This window comes from Euprymna scolopes, chromosome 43 (assembly GCF_053919585.1).
Source record: "Euprymna scolopes isolate OS-2025 chromosome 43, ASM5391958v1, whole genome shotgun sequence".
Lineage (NCBI taxonomy): Eukaryota > Metazoa > Mollusca > Cephalopoda > Sepiida > Sepiolidae > Euprymna > Euprymna scolopes.
Genome location: NC_136524.1, coordinates 37,857,666 through 37,877,495, shown reverse-complemented (window position 1 = coordinate 37,877,495; position 19,830 = coordinate 37,857,666). Strand labels below are relative to the sequence as shown.

Below are 19,830 nucleotides of genomic sequence, written 5' to 3'. Positions count from 1 at the left end.
AGAAATGGAAAATTACCGACGCTATTTTACAATCGTGCACTGCGCAGAGGGAGATAACTCTCTTTTCCTAAGAAATTCGTTCTTTTTTTTTTTTTTTTTTTTTTCATCTCAATATAGGACGCTCGGATGCAACGATATTTGTTATCAAATCAAAACATTAAAAAAAAAAATTTTTTTAAATAAAAAAAGTTGCGACGATTTTTTTTAATGTAAAAAAGTTGATAACAATGCCATCAGAGAAAAACAACGAACCAACGATATTTTCATGAAATGAAAAAAGAAAAAAACAAACAAAAAAAACAAAAACTGTGGCAACTGATGTTGGTGTTGTTAATATTATAAGCTTTGTTAAAATAAAAAAAAAATATAAAAACATTTTTTAAAAGTCGCCGCAGCTTTAAAAGTTTCATCCTTGCTTTATTAAAGGCTAATGACTATTTTTGAAAAACTTTAACATGGCATTTATATTTTTTTGATAAAAAAAAAAATGCCGCAATTTCTTTTTTAATGTTTTGATCTAATGAATCAATTTTTTTGTGTGTGAAAATATTAAATAAACAATGTTTAATTCAATGATAATATCGGTAGTCCGAGAAATTAATTTTTCTTCGAGTTATATCAAATTCATTAATACGGACTTTAGGGGCATTTTTCGTAATGTTCCTGTAAAAATTGAAGACTTTTCTTTAATTGTTATAATTTACGATGCTTTATTTTCATAAATTCATATTTTTTTTTTACTACCGAAAACCATAACTTTATTAAAAGGTACTTTTTGTTTAAGCAATATAAATAATACATTTCCAGTAAGATTTGAATAAAAATAATGGGTTCATTATATTCCGTAATCATTATTTGATAAATACTGAAAATTTCATTAAAATTGGTTAATTTCCTTATTTTTGATGAATTTTTAAGTAGGGTCAAAATGTTCATACATTTTGAGCATCGGCATTCATTTTGCACGTACCTATAGTTCTACCTTACCGATTTTCCTAATTTTTTTTAATAAAATACGAAGAATACGAGGATACCATAGTTTCTATGTGAAATTTAGTATTACGATTTCCGAAATTTCGTTTTATAGTATAGAAGCACCAAACAATGTTCCTAGTTACTTGCCTCCCAAATGAGAGCAGAGTTAGACACAAGGTCAGTTTTAATGTGGGGAAAATACAGTTCCAAAAGGGGCACTCTGGATAGGAACAAAAATTGTCTCGGTCATGAAGGATTTCTCCTCCACAGACCGAGGGAGGACAGAAAAGGTGAAGTGTAGCATCAGAACAGATATTACACTATGATCTCGAAGGCCAAGAAGTACAACAATAAAAAAAATGTGTTGTTGCGTAACACTAACAAAAAGAAATTAATGTCGAACAATGGTTTGCATTCTTTTTTTACTTTTCACCTTTCCCCCCATCCTTTGTTTTGACATTTAAATTTTGTTAAAACAGTATTAAATATTACTGCCATGTCAATTCCAATTATTTTGTTAGATTTGATATTTAATGTTATAATAACTAACAAATTTCACAAAATTAACATTAAATAATTTTTTAAATAGTTCTGGTATGGAAAAAAAGAAAAAATGTCTGTCAGTAATTAAAACATAGGTTAGTTCTTTAGGTCTCTCCAGTGGTGTGTAAAATGTCAGCATTGTACACATTAACAGCAACATCATCATTTCGTGTGTGTTGTGTCAATTTCTATAGATGGGCATTGGTGTTATGATTGTTAATGGAAGTAACGTTTTTCTTTTTGCTATAGATAAATAGCAATAGAAAACTTACCAAATAGATTTTTATTAACGAACTACACAGACGAGAGATAGTAAAATAAATTTATTTTTAACATCTTTTGTTGACACTGATGTATCTAAAGATAATGTTGTTTGCAGGCCTCGATACTTTTTTGAAAAAAGGCGCAAAAAAAATACAGATTACCCTCTATCAATTTAAATAATAAAATCGAAACGGATCTTTTGAGGCCGATTTTGGATTTGTAATTTTTATTATCTCAAGAATCATATATTCTATCATATGAATATATTTTTTTTTATTATTATTGGAAACCTGTTCTAAATTTTTTTGTTTAAACTTCATATTGTATACTATTTGAATTTAATATCATTTAAAGCTTTTTAAAAATAATTATTTTTTAGAATTCTGTTTTGTTGTAATTCAAGTAATTATATTACAGAGAAAAAAAAATTATCAAGAAAAAGCGCTTATTTTTTTTTTTAAACATAATAATATTGATTTTATGTCCAATTTTATGGTAAGTGAAATAAATAACGGGATTTTATATAACTATTTTTTAATTATTTGATCTTTTCAGCTTTAAAAAATGTAGAAATTATTTTATCGACCTACATTTATTTTGTTTAGTTTTCATAACATGATATATAGGGGGGTAGAACACCTAAAAAGGGTTACATTCACCTTCCGCATCCCTGTGTTTACAAAACTATTTGGCGGAAGTAACATCAGACAAATTTTTAGTTATGGATGACCACAACTGTATAGAATGTACTTTTTTTTTTGTTAATGCAAATATAAATATAGAAGTTTTATTCAAACAGTTTTTATTTGAACTTATTCGAAAATTACTGGTATGATTGATATTTCCCTAAGATTCCAGTTTCTTTTAATATCATACATGAGATCTTAATATTTGGTCTGTTTCTCCCTTTCAGCTCTGTTCAGATCTCCATCATTAGGAACACTCACTTCAATCAAGGTTGCAACTCTCTCTGACTTATTCCATATAACTATGTCAGGTTTTACAGCAGCATTTTCAAGGTAGGTGGCTATAGGGATTACATGGTTGTAATGTATGGTATATAAGTCATTTCCAATTGTCTTTCAGGTTGATGTTCCCAGGATTTGTTGCTACATTGGATGTTTAATATTTTACTGATGGTCCAGTAGAGGTACTTACATACTCCATGTCTCGTGTAGTAGCCGTCTCCCAAAAGAACCTTGCAAACTTGATACTAGATGACTCACACTTTTCAATTCCGTGTGGTAGAATCTACATTTGTTGTCATTACTGATCCTTGCCATCTTCTTGAATGCATTGGTCATCAATCTCTAGTCTTGAGCAGCCATTATGACCCTTTCCTGATTGTGGTGGGGGGCTCCCCTCTTGAGCCAGTCCAAGGAACCTTCTTTGTTTATGTATTCCTGGGAGAGTTCCCCCAGAAAATACTTTGCACGCTGATGTTGGTCCCACTCTTCAAGGTTCCTCATTTTGAAGTGTGCGTGTGTGTGTGTGTGTGTGTGTGTGTGTGTGTGTGTGTGTGTGTGTGTGTGTGTGTGTGTGTGTGTGATTATTTTGTGATGTTATTCACTGGGTACGCATAAATCCCATTTGTTTTAACATTCAGCTCTTTTAACCGAGAGCGTTCGAAAAAAATATAGAAATAAAAATAATGGTTGAAATCAGCTGGTAAATCAAAATTATAAAATATGAAACGAAACACGCATTCCGGCTATTGAAAGAGAATCGTTCATTTAACTGGAATCTGAATAAAAATAATGGCAGAAGTACAGGAGTGCTACCCTTCTAGCGAAATACGCATCAGCTCCAATGTTGTACGCAGTTCTACTTAGGGAGCACACAGTTTTTCTTATTTATTATGGCTTTTTTTTATTTGAGCTTGTTTGGATTGTTTTATTTTTTGGGATGGATATTTTTTATTTGGCTTGAACTTTGCAAATTATTTTGTTATTATTAGTGGTGGGACGATTAATCATTAATCGTAAGAATCGTGTATTTTGGAGGAATCAGAATCGGAATTGCATCGTTAAAAAATACTTTAGATTTATGATTCTTTCATTACAATTCTCAAGTTGAACTGTTTGTTTGAAGTGAGATTAATGCTCTCAAAAATTTATGATAAAAACGTCATAGAACTTTTCATAACATATTTAATATGGTATACAAGAATTTTATTAATAACTTTAAAGGTAATCTTTATTTATCTTAATGAGTTTTCTTATTCCATCACATACATAGGCGCTGTCCGTCTGTTTCGAAACTTCGAGGCCCATGATTAGTTATGTTTGCACTGTTGTGAAATTTAGGGGCTGCAAGGCAAGTTTTTTTTTTTTTTTTTACTGACTCTCTTCCATTGTTAAATGAATGAAAAATTTCATTAGTAAATGAAAAATGTCTTGTCAACCTTTATATTTTTTTTTAAATAAAACAAGCAAAGTCAAATTATTTAAGCAATAAAAGGTTTAATAGAACAATGCGATAAGTGAATTTAATTTTTTTTTCTTTTAGAAATTTACATTTCATTAAAATATTCTGTAAATGAAGCAACCCCTATGTTAAACTTCTTTTAAAAAATCGGGGGGAAAAAAAAACAAAAAAAAAAAAACAGCGAACATGATATAAAAAGAAAAAGTAAAAAAAAAAAAACTTGTTTAATAAATCGGGGGAAAAAATAAAAAAGTTTTGGTAGGTAGGTAGGATCGAACCTGGAAAGTTGAGGTGAAAAACTTGATAACACTGCTCGTCCACGAAAGGAAACAATATCAATTTAACGTTTATAAACTGGCAGGTGTATGGCGAATTTAATTAGGTCAAAGGAAATTAAATTCCGCACTTAATTTTAACTGTGGGATAGTTCTTTTGGGTTTGTTTTTTTACCCAACTTTGTCTGGTTTTGTTTCCCCAATGTGTTGGGGAAAACCACCTCTCCCTTTATTAGGGGAGTGTGTTCAAATGAAAGCAATTGTCTGATATGATGGTTTTCACTGACATTGATCAAATGTCCATTGCTTTCTGGAAGCTCCCTGCCTGTAGGCCGAGAATTGTACCTTAGTTTCACATCAGTTTCGCTTTTATACAAAAAAGCCAAATCAACACAAGAGGGGCTGAAATAGCAAGAATTGTGTAAAAGTTGACGTAAATAAATCTAGACGCGACACGCATCCGTAAATAATAGATATTATTATCTAGGGGGTATAAAAACAGTTCTAAGACATAATAAACTCCCCCCTTCCCTGAGAAGCCCGATGAAAAAAACCTTTCTTGGACATACAAAAACTTGCACGTCCATTTTGCCTTTTATATATATAGAATTTAAGATTTTATTTTTATTCAAATTCCAGTTAAATGGACGATTCTCTTTCAATAGCTGGAACGCGTGTTTCGTTTCATATGCACGACGTTTCATATTTTGCAATTTTGATTTACCAGGTGATTTTGGCCATTATTTTATTTATTTATTTATTTATTTTCAAACGCTCTCAGTCAAAATAACCTAACATTCTTTATAAGGCCATCAAATGTGCACGGAGCATACTAGATAATAAACAGGCAAGACTTACAACTGTCAACACCACCGAACATATACCTTTCTCTATCCACGAGGGGCTGACCTCTTAGGGTTAATAACATTAGAAAAAAAAATACAAAAACAAGTTTGCTTTGAAAATAGGTGTATTACACTGAAAGTCTCAAAAAAAAAATAAATAAATAAATAAATAAAAATTTAATCATTTAAATATTTCAGAAATATTATTTGGTTTTCTGGTGCTTCTATATTATACAAACGAAAAATTATTGAATTTCAAGTAAAACAAATGGTACTGACGTAATTGTCATGTCACAAATAGTAACATATCCAACTATTACAGAAAACGATGGGGTAGAAAAATAATTATTTATGATAAACCACTTTCGATAAAATTTATAGGGGGAATAAATTTTGTCCGACACTTTGAATTACATTCGTTACATGATGTAAGCAACTTAATTATCTCCCCTGTCAACTTCTCTTTTTAGTAGACTAGCAGTTCCGCCCGGCTTTACTCGGGCCCTATGTACTGCTCATAATTTTATGTGTATATTTATATATTAAAAAGTGTGAATATATACTGTAATGTCTTTCTATATAAATAGGCTTTCTTAACTACCATAGAGAAAAGTTGGTAGAGACAGCAGAGGTAAAAAATTTTTTAACTTTGACCCCAATTTTGACCCCTTAACATTTATTGTTTTGGATTCAAATCAAATAAAAATGTTTTACCGATGTCAAAGTAACCTACATCTAAAATTTCAAGTGTTTAGACCCAAAATTGGCGGATGAATTTGGTAGAGTCTGCCAAGGTCAACTCTTTCAACTTTGACCTCTTGCCAACCAAATTTTCGCCTAAAAACTGATTAAAAAGATTGCTGCATGTCTGAATACCTTTTATGTAAATTTCAAATGTTTAGACCCAAATTTGGCTGAATAGTTTGCTAGAGACCACAAAGGCAAAATCTTTTGAACTTACACCTATTGGCAGCCAATTTTTCGTCCAGAAACCGATTAAAAAGCTTGCCTGAATACACTTTATGTAAAATTTCAAACGTTTAGCCCAAAAATTGGCTGAGTAATTCCTAGAGACTGCAGAGGTAAATTTATTTTAACTTTGACCCCAATTATGACCCCTTAGCATTTCTTGTTTTGGGCTCAAATTAAATTTTAAAGTTAGATCAATGTCCAAGCAACCTATATCTAAAATTTCAAGTCTTTAAACCTCAAACTGGCAGAGGAGTTTGGTAAAGTTCTCAAAGGTTAAGTCGTTGAACTTTGACCCCTTACCAGCAAAATTTCTGGCTGAAACCCAATGAAAAAAATTTTCCCAAATCTCAATACTCCATATGTCAAATTTCGAGTCTGTAGACTGAAAATTGACTAAGTTATTTGGTAGGGAAATGTACACAGACAGACACACAGACATTTTCACTTTTATATATATATATAGATAGATGTAATATAGTGATATCGATTGCTTTCACAAATTTATTTTTCATTAATAATTATTTTTTACCTTATCATTTTTCATAATTTTTGGATGTGTTACTATTTGAGACCTGGCAATTATGTATGTACCATCTGTTTCACTTGAAATTCAATATTTTTTTCGTTTGTATAATATAGAAGCGCCAGTTTTAGAATATTTTTAAATTAACCTCCTTGCAGAATATTTTCAAAGATGTGATCAAACTCATATTTAAGATCAACATACTTTTTAAATGCAGAAGGGAGAGCAGGGAAGAAACAAAAACAGAAAAAAATCCAATTCACATAAAAATGACACAGGTGAATAAATAGTGGGAAATCACATAAGAAGAATGTAAATGAAAACCTCACAAGTAGTTCATCAGAATCTAGGATACAAAATACATAAACGGAAAATAAATTTGTTGATAACGACCTCTCCAACAGAAATAAGCATTTTGCAAAAAAAAAAAAAAATAAATAAATAAATACTTTAGAATTTAATGTAGGGATCAGTTTCACATGTAAATTTAACATAAAATTATCACCCATTTCCAGACCACTGTATTGCGTTTTAAGGGCACTAGAAGTTCTTTTGTTTGTTTGTTTGTTTTTTTAAGGATAAAGATTGTGTGAGTTTCCTTTTGGGAAGTGTTTTTTTTTTTTCTCATGCTGAAAAGTTAGTAACCCCCACCACTAACTTTAAGTTCGGGTGGATCCCCCCGCCCCCAGAAAACAAAAACTTTTTCTTAATCCTAAGTCTGGGTAGCAACACTCCCCCTCAAACAAACGCATGGTCAAATCTAAGCTTTAATTACAACGATTACATGTTCAAATGCTAGTTTGGTCATGGTTGGAAAGCGGTTGATTATTTTATATTATATTTATTTGCAAAACTCCTTAAAATATTTGGGTTTATTTCTTTTTGTTTCGCATCCAACTTTTCAGGGTATACACATACCACATAATCCCTTAAAGAACCTAGAATCATTTTGAGGAGCGGGGTGAAGATCCTCATACATAATACAAAAAAAGTTCAACTGAAAAGAAAATTATATATTCGGAAAGAAAGTTTAAGCTAAAATATTTTTTGTTCCATTTTTTTTACCTCATTAGGTGGTCGGTGACAGATGACAGTAGGTGCAAATGTGGGCAGCATGGCACGCTCAAGCGTATCCCGTCACATTGCATCTAAAGGGTGGTAGGGTTACACGGAGACACAACCAGGTTTTCAGAGTGATCAGTGATGCATTGAAAAAGAAACCGGATGAGATCAATGACGGAAAGCTACCACAGAATGAATTATTGAAAGAAGTGAAATTTTGAAAAAACAAGAGAAAAGTCAAAAAGATCGCGAGAAGATTGAGTGAAACAAGTTCATAAAAGATAGAGTGGCAAGTGGGAAATTGCTTCGGATCTTAATGAATTTCTTGTTTTTCCCATTGTAGTGACACTGCAAAAACCTGACATTGTAATATGGAACGAGAAAAAAAAGGTGGTCCACCTACTAGAGCTAACAGTATCTTGGGAGTCAAATTTTGATGCTGCAGGGAAAAGGAGATGAGAGCTTCATTGAGAGATGTGAAGAACAATGGTAGAAATTAAGTTTCAGTCACGGGGGTTGAAGCGAGAGGATATGTTGATCGAACGTTTCTACAGCTTTTCAAGCAGGAACTAGGCTTCTCTCATAATGAGATTAAAAAAAGATTTGCAAAGAACAGCAGAAAAGGTGTCACTATATGGCTAATGAGGGAATGATAACACCTAGCTAGAAGGAAGTCTAAAAGACGACAATAGGCAAGTTGCGGTACTGCAGGCAGTAAAACTCAAATTTGCACCTATGAAGAGAGGACTGAGAGGAGTGGACTCACTACCACTATATACTGTAAGGAGGAGAGAGACCAAAACAGCATGCGGTGATCCTCCTCTGATGATCTCAGACACACTGGTTCAAACTATTGAGTTGTGGACTTAAGAGAACTGGAAGGTTCAGTGTTTATATAAATCTTGAATAATGATGATAGGGAATAGTCCTGCAGACAAAGCAGAAAGATACTGGACAATATAACAAAATATCAGAAGACCAATTGGGCTAGAACCCCAGTTTGGCAACACTCGCTACTGAAATAACAAATAAGAATGCCCCTGTGGTCATTGGTGAAAGTGAGGGGGAATAAACGACCAAATAAGGATCACGCAGAATCAGGTTAGCATGAAGGCTGAGACACTGACCAGTCCAGAACCCTGGCAATTGGACTCTGAATTCAAAACAGACAATGAAACGGAACATGAAAACGCTGAACAATTTAATTGTTGCAACAAAACCTTCGCTAGTGAAAGAAATATGAAGATCCACCAAGCAAAGAAGTGCCAGAAGGTTTCTCAACAGTTCAGGTCACCTGATGAAAAGAAGTGTGGTCATACACATCAGGAGCCAAACCGAAGTATGAGTCATACCATTGTTGAGAAAGACAAGGCATCAAAACTAGAAGCATGAAAGCCAAAAAAAAACTGGCTGAAGCTGGGTGAGAAATCTAAATATGGACAGTTTGACAATGCTATGTCAGAAACTGTTGCAAAATTAAGAGGAGGCACAGAATGGAAATTGAAAAGGATGTCAGAGATTTTGAAGCAAAAGAGATTTGGACTGGAAAAAGCAATTGATAGAAGAAAACGAAGGGAAAACAATGGAGTGAAAGGTGGACTATCCAGAAGAGATTGTGCCATTCAAAAATTGAGAGAAGAGAAGAAAGAACTGAGGAGGAGATGGGTAGAAGCAGATGAAGGAGAAAACGGAGGGTTGAAAGTCATCTACGAAAAATTGAAAGGGAAACATTGAAGTTTTAAGGAAAAAGGAGATTTAAACGCAGAAAGGAAGTGAGGAAAACGAGAGAAATTCTTAGAAGGCCCATTTAAGTTTGTCAAAAGTTTCTTTGTGGAAGGAAAGTCTGGTACACTTGAATGCTCTAAGGAAGAACTGGAAGACCATCTGGTTAAAACTTGCAATGATCTAAAGAGAGAGCAGGAGATGTCTCCATTAGAAGGGCTAAGGAAACCAACTCGAGCAAGCGTCCTATTTGATCAGAGTGATATGAAGAAAGAGGTGGACGGGTTCGTTAAAAAGGCAAGAAGTAAGAATTCTCCTGGAAATGATGGCATCAGCTATAAGCTTTACAAGTGATGCCCTAGCCTTCAATAGCAGTTTTTCATCTTTTATAAACAAATGTGGAAGAAGAAGAAAGTGGCAGAGCATTGGTACCTCTCACAAGGAATATATCAGCCAAAGGAGGCTGAATCCAAAGGCATTGGAGAGTTCAGACCAATATCACTTCTGAACATTGATGGCAAAATATTTTTTGGCATACTTACAGGTCAAGTAATGGACTAATGCAGAGGAACGGGTATATTGAAGAGCTTGTTCAGAAAGCAGGAGTGCTAGGTATGCCGGGATGTGTTGAACATGCATATTCGATTTGGAATGCTATACAACAAGCAAAGAATAGCAAGGAGAACCTGTCAATCATCTGGCTAGATTTGGCAAATGCCTATGGATCAGTGCTGCACAAATTGCTGAAACTAGCTATGGAACATTTTTGGATCCCTGAGGTGATTCAAAAATTGATGATGGATTACTATGACAACTTTGTAATGAAATTAACAAATAAGTTCACAATTGAGTGGCAACGACTGAAAGTAGGCATTGCAGCAGGATGTACACTATCAATGGTTTTATTTGTATTAGTTATGGAAATGGTACTCAAGTAAACAGAGATTAGTGGTGCTAGATTAGAAACTCCACTACAGGCATTTATGGATGATATGGTGGTTTCAAAATCAGAAGAAGCCTCAAAACAGGTGCTCAAAATCTTGACAGTATTATTCAATGGTTACGGATGAAGTTGAAAGCCAAAAAATCTTGCAACTGCACCTTCAGAAACGATATCTAGAAAGAAGTCAGGTTTACAATCACTGGGGATCCCATCCCAACTGTTAGGGAGGAACCAATAAAAAAGTCTTGGGTGGTTACATCAAAGTAACCTATAAGATAGGAGTCATGGAGCACAGATTTACAAAGATGCAGTGGAAGGACTTCTGAGCATCGAATGATCCAAGTTGTTGGGAAAATTCAAGCTATGGTACCTGAAATTTGGTCTCTATCCTAGACTGCTTTGGCCACTAATGATTTATGAGGTTACAGAATCTAGAGTGGAAATAATTGAAAAGAAGTGCAGAGCACACACAAGAAGGTCGTTGGAACTGCCAAAATGCATTGACAATTCAGCATTGTATGGTAAAGGAATCTCCCTAGAGTTGCCCATAACATCACTTATTGACGAGTACAAAGCTGGAAAGGTGAGGACAGTCATGATGTTATGGTATTCAAAAGATCCTAAGATCAGAGATGATTTACCACTTGTGAAAACTTAATGCAGATGGAAGGCAGAAGATGCAGCGGATGAAGCAGAGGCAATCCTTAGACATAGAGACATCCTGGGATCTACACAAGCAGAACGAACAGGTCTTGAGCGCAACTACTGTAAACCATTTGTCATTAGTTCAGCCAAAGATAAAAGGGATGCAATAGTGAAGGAAGTGAGAAATCAGGAACAGGAGAATGGTCGATTGCATCTTGTGGGTTGTGCGCAGCAAGGTCAATATTTGGCATGGCAAGAAGCAGTAGTTGAAAGAAAACTAACATAGATGTGGGGAAGTGGGAGCCAGCAAGAACCAGTTTCTTGATCAGGTCAACCTATGATGCCACCAGTAAACCTTGTTAGGTAGTTAGTAGGTGCAAATATGAGCAGCATGGCACACTTAAGCACATCCTGTCACACTGCAATCTTAGTCTAAAGGGTGAACTTGAAAGCATTGGAAGGTTCAGTGTATACAAATCTATTCCACAATTTATTCTAAAAGTATCTATTTGAACAAATGGCATCATGGCTAAAAGCGTTGACTACCAATCAGTCCTAAATGACAATCTTCTGGAGGTTGATGGTTCGATCCTTACTACGGGTGATAATAAGTAAATATAGCAGGTAATGAGAACAATCTATCTTTCTTGGTTAAATGCTAATGATAAAAATCGTTTAGTTCAAAATTCCGTATCGGTTACAAAGTTCGGCTATTAAGTTCGACCAAGATGTACTTAAAAAAGGTCGGATGTTACATTGGCCAAATCGTAACGACTATAACAAGCAATATGAAAATAGTAGTCTGAATAATCCAAAATTAGGCAAGGAAAATTAGGCAAGGAAAATAATGGGCAATTTTGGCAAAGTAGGAAAATTAGTCATTGCCGATTTTTCTGTTGTTAAATTTCCCTAGATCAATCCAAAATATTAATTCTCTCCTCAAAAATGGCGAGACATTACCATATGTTTAAGTGAACTAACCAAGCTTAGCAATCGTACATTAAGATAAGTGCTACTGTTCTGCTATTTAAAGCAAGGTTAATTTACATACTAAAAATAAGTTGTTTATTTATTGTTTTTTTTTTTACAGACAATGACACTTGACTAGTGCTTCAACCTTGATAGTAATAAAATAAAAAAGGTGAGAAAACTATTTGACAATTCTCATGTTTACTTTATTGGTGATTCTAGATAAAATGCATGAAAGACAAACGTGAAACATTTTAAACTCTTATGCTATTTCTATAATCGTCACCTTTTTATTTAACATGCAAATCAAACGCCTTAATATTCCACACCACTAACTTATTTAGAAATAAATATGAATCATTATAAAATATCATTGGATAATTTACCTTTCACCGAACTATCCATTCACGTGTAATCACCTTTTTCTTCACCATATTCCCTCTGCTTCACTTTTTGTTATCAACTTACTTGCAGTTTCATCAAATACTTTTGTATGCAAAATCCGATCCCTCTGATGAGAAGGAAAGTATTTCTTCGAAACTCCATGGATTAAGGACTATCCACTTATTAAGTGGATCCTTTTCAAATTAAATATGTTTTTAACTCTTTTTCAAAGTGTTTTTTAACATGTTTTATTAACTATTTGCTCATATATATATATATATATATATATATATATATATATGCACACACAATTTATAAACACTCATTGTGGATCATTTAGAAAATCTGTAATTAAATAACTCAAAAAATCGTGTGTGTGTGTGTGTGTGTGGATGGGTGGTATAAATTCCTTTTGATCCCTTAACGACCAGTTAAGTTGATATGATGGCCCGATGAAGCTGAATTTCGAACAAGATCGCAACTGAAACTTGTATGCACATATGTAGTCAATAACGTTTGTATAAATAAAGGAATTTATACTATAAGATAGCTCTACATTTTATTAAGCACTATTTTACACACTGGAGTTTCCTTAGATTAATATCTAGGAAATAACGATATACACACACACACACGTGTGTGTGTGTGTGTGTGTGTGTGTGTGTGTGTGTGTGTGTGTGTGTGTGTGTGTGTGTGATTCAATACATTTCAAATCGAATTCCAAATAAAGAACATACACAAAGGTATTATGGTTTGTGTGATCTAAATAAACACTACCTTGAAACAGCTGTAATATCTTGGGTGTATAATTTTTATTTGGAACTTGATTTGAAATGTTTTCAATCATCAAAATCTATTACACAGACACACGCACACATATATATCAATAAGAGTTCTTAGGGGTTATTTTTGTCTTGTTTTGGGTGTTTGTTTTTTTTTTGTGTATGTGATTTTTGTTTGTTGCCTGGGGTTATCTCCCCATGGTGTGTTCAACAAATTTCATAATGGCTGTCTTAACACGCTCTCATAAAAACGTGTTTTTCTGCTGTAAAATAAAAACTACTTGATCAAATTAAATAAATCTTTTTTTCGGAGATCTTCAGTCCAAAACGGATACGTACAATATAACCTTTTTTCGATATTTTCGTTTTTGAAAATCTTGATTAAACTGTACAAGTACCCAATATTTTAATATATTATCATAATAAAAATGTTAGTGAAAAAAAGTGAATTATAATTTTATTTCATAAAAAAAAATACCATTTTCACTATTTCTGACTTGTGTGCGTTTTTCAACCTTAGAAATTCTCTTTTTAAGAAAACTCCATTCAACTAGTATACGGTGCAACTACCTATTCAATTTGTAGTTTTTAAATTAGAATGTAACAAAAGGTAAATATTTTCATAAGGATTTAATTTAATATGATTTCTTTTTTAAAGAAATTGATATTTTTGTTTGACTAGCTTTTATATTAAAAAAAAAACTCCTATGTCACAAATACAGAGAAGGAAGATCAAAATTTTATATTTGGTAAAATAAAATTAATGCTAAGAAAAAATAAAAATCATATTCTCTTAAACAGAATCGTCGGTTTTAAAGTAAATAGTTATGGATATTTAATCACAGCATATTAAATTATTTTATAAAATTACAAAGTGAATAATTGTATCGAAATGACGTCTTTTGAAAAGAGAATTTAGGACGCTTAAAATGCATACAATTTCAAACCAAGAATCGATGTGAAATCGATGTAGTAATCCAGAATTTGAGCGAACATCAAACTAAATCGGTGAAATATTCTAACGACCTCTATAACACAATTGAACCGAAATTTTAAATTTAAAAAATACATATTGAACGACTAACTGTAATTTGCATTTTTATTTATTATTGTGGCCATTTTGCAGAAGACAAAACAAAACAAAACAAGAGAGCAAAAAAGATTTCTTGTTCTTCGGGCCAAGATCAAAGTGTCTGTTTTGAGACTACACTTCAATTTTTTTTATTCTCATTTAGTGAAGGAGAAATCTTTCACGACCGAGACGATTTTAAATTTTTGTTCCTTTCTCCACGTTAAAAAACAACCTTGGTTTCTAACTCTGCCCTCGTGGGAAGGCAAAGTGAATAGGAACAAATACATGTTATCAAAGGCAAGATAAGTTGCCATTCTACCTACATGGATAAAGTTTTGTTTTAACTTATTTTAAATCGTTTATTTATTTTGAAACAAGTACTGTCGAGTCTTAAATTAAAACAAGAAAATATTGTTGACATTTGACAATCATCTGCGGAGTCTCGATAATCACTTAATAATCGAAAATTAAAAATACTAGTAGAAACCCACAGAATAAATATAACCGTCGTTATATTTGTTTTTTTGTTTTGTTTTATTGTCTTGTATATGATTCGCCTCGACTTATTCAAAAACTAAACTACTATTCTCATTCTTGTTTTTTTATATTCAGGTTTTGTTTTTCGACCGATGTGTCCTCCAACCTTCTTTAGTTGCATATTTTCAAAGTTGAGAATATATATTCAAGTATAATTTGTGATCTTTTGTTTCTGTAGAACTTGGAAACCTCTACAGAATTTTGGACTTCAAACCTGCATGCACGATTTTGCACGATGCGTTCTTCAAGAACTTCTTAGTCATGTTAATGTTTGTTATTCTTAGGATCATATCGTTTCTTTTTTGTTCCTGGAAATCGCCCCAGACAAGGCATGAATCTACTTAAATTTACTTAATGTAAAAAATAAAAAAAATTAAAAAAAAAATACTTCAAGGGGAAAAACTTGCTAACGATAAGTGTTAGATGGAATAAATTTTGACCCAGAAAACAGCAATTCTTCCCTCTTTTTCAGAAACATCACTTATGGAGTGTGAGGACCAAAGAGCAAAATAAGGAAAGCAAGAGTTACGAGGTTGTCGAAAGTAAACCTAAGATCCAATTGAACACTAAATCCCCAGTAGACTGTCACCTAGGATTAATTTATAACCAATTATGGAGCTCTCTAGTAAACATGTAACCAACGCTCTTAGCGAGTTAAGGAATCCATGTGGAAAATTCTGGTATGATTATTTTTAATCTGGAACCTTATATTGCCTGTAAGTGTACTAGTATTATCAGTGCACTTTCTACTAATGGTAAAGCTAGACGGTCTAAAGAGTCCCTTCAAAAAGTCGAATAAATTTAGTAGCACGTCTTGGAGTTTAAAAGTCAATATTGTATCGTTACGTAATAATAGGAGAAAAGACGTTTTAATACTTTTCGTCTTGAGCGATACAAAAAAACCGTAAAACCTCACTTTATGAAAATCACGATTCTTGTAGCATAGATAGATACCTCCAAAAGCACACCACAGAATCAGCCCCCTATATTTAACACGATGTAACTTTGATATAAGTTAAGATTGTCCTAATGTTTGTACCATTGAAAAGAAGAAGTCTAAAGTAAACTGGTAAATGTGTAAAATTTATGTACAGATTTCAAATGTTTTTCTTATGATTACATACATGCGCAATACTAACTAGATTTTAACTCGTAATGATTTCTCATTTAATAATACATTAAAAAAAAAAAAAAACATGAAAATGTTTTTATCGCCTATACACAATTTTTTTTTTTATTATTTAATTTATTTATTCGTCTCATTAAGGTTACACAGTCAATATTTCTTTTGCCCCCGTTTTATTCCGTCCAAGTTCGAAAAGATGCACCCGAGGATGGTCGGGGGGGGGGGTCGTTGGCCAAAACGTTGTGAAATCAAGATGAGAAAAATTAAAATTATCAATCAAAAAGAAAATCCAAATGTTGTGATCAATATTCTGATACTGCACTTTCTCTTTCCTAAAGCGAAATCCTCGTAGACGGAGGCTATTTTTATTGTTGTGTTTTTTTTTTATCTACCTAAGTGTCTAACTGTGTCTTTGTGAGGACGCACATAAATAGGAACATGTCAGTTTTTGTTAAAAATACAGGTGTTTCGATAGAATTTGAATCGAACCAAACGAACCTTTTGCCGAACTAAACCTAAAACTCAGGTTAGTTTAAGGATCAATTCATGTTAAAAAAAAAAAAAAAAAAAAAACTCAGTCCAAATTTGGTAGAAGTATCCAAAATACGATATTATTAGTGTTTTTAATAAAATTTATTTATATATATATATATATATATATATATATATATATATATAAACACAACAAATCACAAAAAGTAAGAAGTCTTTTTTTTTTGTCGTCTGAAAAGGGGCGTTAAGTGTCCCAGTGTCCCAGTCCCACCTTCTTTGTCTCTCGTTTTAGACATAAAAAAAAAATCCATATTTTCCATATCTTTTATTTCGCAAAATGTAGTACTAATTTACATTTAGAAGCAACCAAATAAACAGAGTGTATTAATGACATTTAATGACGTCGTGTTGTCAACTGACATGTTTGTTTGTTTTTTATTTGTTTGAAATTAGAAGTGGAGACAGATAAGTAGAATAATCAAATATTTAGAAATAACTATGCATATAAATATATATTTAAATGTAGAACACATAAATTAAAGAAAGTTTTCCTTTTATGGTGAATCACCCTTCCAGTCACATGATAATCTTATCGCGATTAGTACATGAAGAAAAAGCGAACGATACAAGAGGTTAAGAGAAAAATTAATTAGATTATTAGCAACTGTTTTATTCGGATGATTTTATTTATTTATTTGGTAAATTTTTACCTGGTTTCCACTTTAATATTTCCCTTTAAAAAGACGACGGTAAATTTTTACGACGTGCCCCTGCCCCAGCGTATTATAAACCCCCCAACCGGCCCATGTTAAGAACGGCTTTCGGAATAAACAGTAAACACCCCCCAACCTCGAAAGCCGTTCTTAACATGGGGAGGTTGGAGGGTGTTTATATTATGCTGGTGCACTGCTGGGCCGGGGCAGCGTAAAAAAAAATACCAAGACGACCATTGTAGGTTTCCGGGTATGCTGAAAACGAATATCGCATTTAAATTTTCTGCGAATAAGTAGTTTTCCAGATATTAAGCAATGTCATTTTTTATATTATAGCTAGTGGTCATTTTGGTACGCGCGAGCGAGCGCGCTCGTATGCGTAAACACAACTCCGAGAAACTACAAGCGTGCTCGCGAATACCAAGATGGTCACCAGCAATAACAAAAAAAAATGATATTGCTTAATATCCAGAAAATTACTTATTTGCAGAAAATTTAAAAGCGATATTCATTTTCAGCATATCTGAAACCCTATTTATAGTCGTCTTTTTAAAAGGAAACTGTTTTAAAGTGGAAACCAGGTAAAAAAAATATATATATTTAAATATTTTGAAACACGTTAAAAAATTTTTTTTTAAAATGGTAATTAATTAACGATGTTAGAACTTCTAGTAATGCAAAATTGTATACCCACTCTTCGTGCGTCTGCCCGTTTCTCGTGTCAACGTAACTTTGATGATTACACATTTATTACTATTTGACTTATTAGCTGTTAATTTATAATTTATTGAAATAAAATTTAAAAAAAAACAATACTGCATTGTAATGAATGCACTAAAACTTTTTAAAAGAAATCCCGTATTCATGCAAAATAATATGGACCTTAATGTTTTAGATACGATTCTTGGGTTAAATTCAATTTTCATGGTATCTTTTGTTTATTATTAAATTATTAGGTGAAAGTACTGAATAGTTGGAAAAAAAAAAAAAAAAAAAACTTCCCCGTCCCATGTTACAAATGGATGTCTAAATAATAATGTTATTATTTCAACAGTTCGTATTCTGCACAAGTACCAAACATTGATTAAAAAAAAAAAAAAAAAATAGTAAATTATTACAGAAATTCGTTTCGGTTGCTAATGACACATTCTAATTCTTTGTTAACAGCTGGAAGAAGAAAAAAAAATTTAAAAAAAAAAAAAAATGAATGAATTACTTCGTGACCCTCCTAAATTTGAAACAGATTTTGAAGTATTTAAATTATCAGACAAGAAGCCCTTATGAAATTTAAAGAGTTAAAGTGTTGTCAGTTTTTAAATAGAAAAGATTAAAAGTTAAAAGCAATATTAACAATTAGTTGAGGGGGGGTGCCCTTTTGTTTATTTGTTAGTAATAATTTAGTTAAATTGATAATTCAATGACCACGCGATACCGTAAAAACTAAACAACTTAAAACATTGACAAGCAAAAAGAACAATGTCAGTATTCAATTATCTTTAAAAAAAAATAAATAAATAAATAAAAACAAAAACCTACCTCAGCAGACATGGCGATGCTTTCTTTTAACTGTCACTTCTTAAATAAATTTGTCCATTATTATCATTTGCATGTAGTTTTCTTTCTTTTTCTTTCAGCGATGCAATGCCAAAAAGGGGGGGGGCAAAACTTAAATGTCAATTAAAAATATTTCATCCTTGTTTACAATTGTCCACCCACCATAACAAAACGCATGTTATGTGTGAAATATATTCGAATATGTTTGCGTACTCGAATGTAACCGCGGTCTCTTTAAGATATACATAAATACATACATAAACAAATAAATATATCAGGTTATTTATTTATGTATCACATAATGTCCTTACTTAGTTGTTTTTGATAGGTTTCTTCGATCTAATCCATTTGGTAATAAAAAATAACCTCTCTTTTTCGCCATCTCTTAGTTTAGTTTTCATTTGCCTTGTTCATAAAATAACTCTTATCAACACTCAGACACCGTAGTAAATGCATTACTATTAATTATTATATAAGAATAAAATAATAATACAACTGCTCCTTTTTTTATGACTATCTACACTGATATTCCAACACTTATTACGATACATAAAAAGTACTGACAGCTTTTATTATTACTGTCATTAGTATTATTATTATTATTCATTCTGGTGTAAAAACATTCAAGCGCTGACAACCGGAAGTGAGAAGATCTCAGCGGTGACAAATCTGCTGTGTTTTCATTGGTTGAAATTCTTAGTATTTTCAACATTATCATCGATCATGCCGGCTTCAAATGATAATGGACCGCACCAATGAATTTTCTTTCTGACTTGTCATACCTTGTTATCGCCCACACCTTTTGTTCTGGCTCCAACTAAGATTAACCCAAAGCCTCAGTTAAAAATATTAAGCACTTCTTTAATATAATTGTTGTTAATGGTCTTATAGATGACCTTAATGTATGTATGACATCGTATGACATGTTCTTCTTTACTTTGACCTATTGAAAAATAACACACGCAAAAAATGTTAAACAGCGATTATTTACCTCAATATAATTAT

General features: G+C 32.4%; 1 protein-coding gene across 3 annotated transcripts in view; it reads right to left on the bottom strand.

Annotated features, from left to right (window-relative positions):
• Positions 1-19,435, bottom strand: part of LOC145268296 (uncharacterized) — a 447,971-nt gene extending 428,536 nt beyond the window's left edge. For 2 of the 3 annotated variants that reach the window (XM_080123710.1, XM_080123715.1), the window contains exon 1: positions 18,808-19,435. In XM_080123710.1, coding sequence (XP_079979836.1) covers positions 18,808-18,819 — 12 coding nt within the window. In that variant the 5' untranslated portion in view covers positions 18,820-19,435. The remainder of the gene's footprint in view (positions 1-18,807) is intronic. The other variant, XM_080123717.1, reaches the window with a different exon arrangement.
• Positions 19,436-19,830: the final 395 nt, after the last annotated feature.